Here is a 6,000-nt window from a genome sequence, read left to right as displayed (position 1 = left end):
AGAGTTTATCTTCTTGGGCAGACTGGATGGACCGTGCAGGTCTTTTTCTGTCGTCATCTACTATGTATGAGGGATCCCAACGCTGCAGAAGACAGCATTACAGACTTCATTGATATCATAATAGGGGTGTACAAAAGCTGTCTGTCTCTTCTCACCTTTCCCTATGATGATAGGTTTGTTGTTTCACATGACATGGTCTATCAAAGATTGGTATCCAATGGCAGGGCATATACATTCACATATGCACAGACCCTGTCTCAAGTACAATGTAAACAGACACTTCAATGTGGACCATGACAAGAACAGTTTTTATAAGTAACAATATTATACAAGACTATATCCAGTAGCCTGATTGACATTTCCTGTTGACCTGCTAAGTACACATATTGCCTTCAGTACTATTTCTATGTTTTTATAATAAAAGTTCACTTAGTCTAGTGAAAATGCTCTCCATACCCTTTTCCTACTGAAGGTGTCTAGAATAAAACTTGTAAGATTAAGCATCATGCAGGATATCTCACTTCTGCAGGTCTGGTACAAACAGAAATACATATACACAATGAAGAACATTTAGTTACACATGTAAGGCATAAAACGCTTGGGTCCTTTAACCCAACTTAACCATGTATGAAGAATGACAATTTAAGAATGCATTTATCCCAATTCTCAATTTTGGTGTCAGAGTATCAAATATGCCACAGATAGTAGATGCCCTACCAGTATGTGAACTGAAGCTGTAAGTCAATGGGCATGCACTAGTATGTGAGAAGTGAAATGTGCTTCTAGGTCTGAATTGATGCAGGCTGGGTTGCTACCACATTCCAAAGCTTTGCTTGGCTGTAAATAACATAGGACTTAACTGCACATGGTCCTTGCTGTAGGACTTTCACTTAACCCACTTTGACATGACATTATTTGTAAAAAAAGGTTTAGTAATGGAGCTACACACCAGGAGAACTGGAAGGAAGCTGGTTCAATTAAAACAAATAAATAAATGTTACTCTTGTTGTAAATGAAGTGATGGAGAATCACACAGGTATCCACCACATCAAACCAAAGAATAGCTTTTTCATGACAGAGGGTGCTGGCAAGGCTCTGGCTTCAATCTACCAAAGCTGGCAGTGAGAGAAAATTAAGAACAGGAGATCACAGTATATCCACTGGAATTGAAAACAGGGGACTACTTACAGCAGGTTGGAAAAGTCAGTGACCAGAAAACATTAACTTTTCCATTCCAGAATTTTACCCTCAATGTAAAACAACAGATCTGAAAAACTACAAGGTGGTGTAATATTTTTAAAAAATGAGAAAAAAACTAAATTAGAAAATTCTGAACAATGCATCTTTTTTAACACAAGGAATTTGAGTAACAACCTAAAATAGATGAGGAGGGCAACCAGAGGGAATGGAGGAATTAAATGCAAAATACCACAAAACATGTTTTCTGGTTTTAAATTAAGAATTGTTGATAGAAAAACAAATAAGGTTCCCTTCTTTCCTCATTCATCTAAAGCTGTCCCCTGCCAGTAAACGTAAATCAGCTTCTCACTCAATAAGACCAGGCCGTGTTTTTGAGCGCCGTCCCTACAACCCTGCTCCCCAATGCCTGACAAGAACATCCAATAACATTCTACAATGAAAAGTGCTCCAAATAAACAGCTAGGCAAGGGAGTTGCTGTAGTGCCACTGATGGTGCTAAGATGCTGTAACACTGATCTGAGATGGTTAAGCCAGTGTGGCTTGCTTTTCCTCAGGTGTCTCTTCCAGCAGCTGCATGATCAGTTCATGGAGGGGCTTGCAGATCTTCGCATAGCCTACAGCTGTCAGGTGCAGGAAGTCAAACATATCATGGCAGGAAATGGTGCCATCTGAGTGCACAAAACCTCCATCCATGTCCAGCAGCTGCACATTGAAGAGTTTAGGGAGAGAGGACTTCAGGAGCTGGTTGACTCGGGCATTCTTTTGCCGCAGGGAATTGGGTTTCTCACCACGAGGAAGCAGGCCCTGTAGATGTAGGAGACAAGGAGAGTTTCTACACTACAGATGTATCTGTAAGCATTTCATGCTAACACTATACCATAACAGGAACAGGTTTTTTTTGTTTTTTTTTAGCCTAGGAAAATTTCCCTATTTGCTCCTTTGAACTTCCAGCTCTATCACAACTAGCTTCTACTGAGCAATGAGCTTGTGGTCACTTTTATTCCATTTATAACATTAGCCCCTTCTAGCCCAGATTTCATAGCAACAATCTTTATCCAAGAGGCACAGACCATGAGTTTCTCTGGAATAAAGTACTTGTGCATTCAGCATGACCATTAGGTATCATCATGAGGTGGCTGGATTCTCTCTGCATATTCTTTTCATAACAACCCCAGTGCCTGGCTGGCCTGAGGGGCAGAAACTAGGCTTGGGAATTCAATCTAGAGCTCCTGCATGGCAGCAACCCCAACAGAATTATGCTTAAAGACCCCTGTTGCAAGCACACTGCCAAAACATGACCTGTGTTGGGTCATCTAATACATTCTGTTCTTCCACACCCATTCTTGGGCCCATTGTGCTTTTTTCTGCTGTGCTCTGTTTAATGTGCCTTCGAGTCCCTCTTTTCTGTTGCTATTTTATAAAGGCAAAATATACACCTATGTGCCTTTATAAAAAGTCTATTCAAAAGCTCCTGACCAACCATAAGGCACATGTATCAGCAGAAATCAGTGCATATCTACCGTTTTAAAAATAATTTTTATTGGATTTCTAAAAACTTAACAGTTCTCAAAGAAACACTAACATACAGCGACATGTACCCATCAAACATCAACAACTCATCAACTTATACATTATTCTACCTCCCTCCCCTCCCACATATCACATTTTTACATCTTTCCCATTTTCACTCAAAGCCAATGGCCTGTTGTGTCTTCAGGCAAGTAGCTCCCTTTAATTCTTATCTCCCCCTCCCCTGAACCTATGTATTCTGCCTTCTTTCCCCCTCTCCTATGATTCCTCCACCCTCAAAATTTATTGAAGACTAATTCACTTTTTTCCTCTCATCAATATCCCCCTCTGGTTATCAGTTATTTTCTCCATCTCTGTTCACAAAATTCCATAAACTGCTGCCTTATGTCTTGATCTGTATAATACATCTTATCCCCCTCCCTTTGATGTTTTGCACCACTTGTGCTCCCTTTTTTTCTTAATATCCTTGCTAGGAGCTTCTCCGTTTTATTCCCAAATTCAAATAACTTTTGCTTTAATCCACTGAAATTCTAACTCTTCAATATGATCTTATGTATCTCCCTTTTAATCTTTCCTGATTCTTCCTCTACCTTTGTTATGCATCTATCCTTATGTCGCCTTTCCCACTGTGTCAGCTCCTCCCTTCATTGCAAAGCTTTACCTTCCCTCATCTTTTTCTTCCTTGCCCCACATTTCACTAACACTCCTTGCACCACTGCCTTCAGGGCATCCCATCCCCCTCCTCTCCTGTACCATTCTCCAGGATATACTTTATAATAGTTTTCCTTATTTTCCTCTCTACCTCCTTGTCCTATACTAAGAAAATCATTAAGCCTTCAAAAATTCCCTACCCACCGCTGTACCACAAGAGTCCACCCAAACTGGCACAAGATAAGAGAAACATTCACCCAACTCCTGATCCCGTCACCTTCCCAAAAATATTCCTGTTTACACTATAACATATCAGCCCTCAGGTAGGACCCCTGTGTAAATGCATAATGTGCGTAATTTATTTGCGACACGTGCTGCAATTGTCACACATCTACAAGATCCAGCATTTTCAAATGCCTTAGCTTCTCCATGTGTGCAATTCTTCTCATTCACCCTCCCCCCCTCCACCGCCCCCAATTGATCCATTCCCACTTTCTATTGCCATGTTAAAATCCCTTCCTAACACAATATTCTCTTCCACAAAGTTTAACATTTATGTTCATATTCTCAGATTTAAAAACAGTTGCTTGCTGCTGAAACATGATTTCTACCCCACCACCGTTTGTTCCTTCCCCTTTTTGAGTTAGAAAAATATTTGGCTATATTCCCTATTCCACAAGAGATATTCATATTTTCCTCTCAAATGTTATCTCCTGTATCATTATTACTTTCCAGTCTCTCCTCCACAGCTCATTCCATAAGCTGCCCCTCTTGCCAAAATTATTTAACCCATTCATATTCCAGTACCTATGTGTATTAGAGTGCTTCTGCTCTCCCCTCTGTCCCTGTTCCCCTTTCCTGATATCTGCTGATCCTCTCCCCCTCTATCCTCTTCCTACTTGAGGAATGTCCTCATCCTTGGGCACTCTTCACAAGTCATCCCTCCCTCCCCTACAACTGTGTCCAGTTTTCCGGTTCTTTACTGCATACTCACTCTCCTCCCTTGCCCTCTGTAACCCCATTCACATCACTCACACAAAGTCTCTTTAGTCAAAATGGCTTGTTTTTTCTTTGCCTCAAAGGCTTCCCTTAGTTCTCCAGTCTCTTTCATGGCCCATCACTTCCATAGTTCCCATTTTCATTCTGATAGTCACCTGCTCTTCTGGAGCTATCTTCTGGAGTCCTCAGCTGCTGTCCTCCATTCTGGACTCTGTACCATGTAGTCTCCTGGCTGCTCTCTCTCGATCTGTTGTGCTTCTTGTGTCTCTTGGGGATATTATTATACCCCAAGTCCTCCAACACCTTCCATGCTTCCTTTGCTGTCCTTGCCTTTCTGGAGACTCCTCTCAGTGACCAATAGTACAAAAGGGAATAACCACTTGTATCTAAAGTGCTCAGTTTTCAAATAGTTGGTCCCTTCTTGCATGTTCCTTCTTTTGTGTAATATAATCCAAGCTAGTTCTTGAAATATCTCCACCGTGTGTCCCCTCCACATTATCCCCTCTCTCTGCAGCATTTCTTCCATTGGCAAGGAACTGTAAAAGCAGGCCCTGGTTTCAGAATGCGCTCTCCAATTCAGGGATTCACAACCTACTCCTCAGGACTCACTTAGCCAGTCAAGTTTTCAGGATACCCACAATGAATATGCATGAGATAGATCTGCATACAATGGAGGCAGGACATGCTAATTTATATCATGCACATTAATTTGTGAGTATCCTGAAAAACTGACAGGCTAGGCGTATCCTGGGGAATGGGTTGAGAATCTCTGCTCTTATCTGATCTGTGGAAAGGGACTCTCCCTCTTTCTGTTCTTGGGGCCAAAACCTATCTCCCCCCCCCCCCCCCCCCCCCCCCAAATACACCTCCATACTATTCTTATATTCATCCTTCTCCAGTATACTTCTGAATCTTAGACTGGAGCACCTGAATCTGCTAGTCTGTCTTCTACGGTCTGCTGCTCCTGCTCCAATTTATCCGTTTCAATTTCCACTGCCTGCTGCTTCATTCTCTCCGCCACCTGTCCTGCAGTCTATGTCCCAAGTCCCAGATCTCCCCTTTTGCTGCTGTTATTCCTTCACATAGTTCTCCTTTTAGCTCTGCCATCCACATTTGCATGTCCTTCATTAGCACAGCACCACCTTTCTGACCAGTCTCCTCTCACTTTCTTTCCACTCCTCGCACCTGAGCACCATATCTGGTCATTCTCTCTCTGTGTCCTGCTCATAGTTGATTGGGGGGGGGGCCGCTTCTTACGGTACTTGTGGGTGCTCATGGGGGATCCTCCATGCACTTTTACACTGGATTCCACCCCACTTGCTCTCTTACAGTGAGGTTAAAATTGTTCCTTTACATTAGCGCCATCAGAGCTCTGATCGCTTCTGGCCATACCCACTAGTAATGTCACTTCGTCCTCTGTATTATAAAGTACTTGGATACGTGTCAGCCCTGTCCCCACTCTGCCTATATCACACAAAAATAGGTTCTAAGTGTCTCTTTTAATGCATGTATACTCCTGGGCCAGTTTATACAAGCCTACTTAAGTGCATAAAACACTATTGCATATGTTCAAGTGGATTTTAAGGTTACCCCTTAAAACTGAGCAGCCTAAACTAGAAC

At 42.2% G+C, this 6,000-nt stretch overlaps 1 protein-coding gene across 2 annotated transcripts in view; it reads right to left on the bottom strand.

Moving 5' to 3' along the window:
* Window positions 1-289: 289 nt before the first annotated feature.
* Window positions 290-6,000, bottom strand: part of PAFAH1B2 (platelet activating factor acetylhydrolase 1b catalytic subunit 2) — a 38,379-nt gene continuing 32,668 nt past the window's right edge. For both annotated transcript variants that reach the window (XM_030221128.1, XM_030221127.1), the window contains exon 6: window positions 290-2,004. In XM_030221128.1, the coding sequence (XP_030076988.1) occupies window positions 1,726-2,004 (279 nt within the window). In that variant the 3' untranslated portion in view covers window positions 290-1,725. The remainder of the gene's footprint in view (window positions 2,005-6,000) is intronic.

The sequence above is a fragment of the Microcaecilia unicolor genome, chromosome 12, assembly GCF_901765095.1.
Source record: "Microcaecilia unicolor chromosome 12, aMicUni1.1, whole genome shotgun sequence".
In the NCBI taxonomy this organism is placed as follows: domain Eukaryota; kingdom Metazoa; phylum Chordata; class Amphibia; order Gymnophiona; family Siphonopidae; genus Microcaecilia; species Microcaecilia unicolor.
Note: the sequence above shows the minus strand (reverse complement) of the source record. Positions and strands in the feature narration are given on the sequence as shown.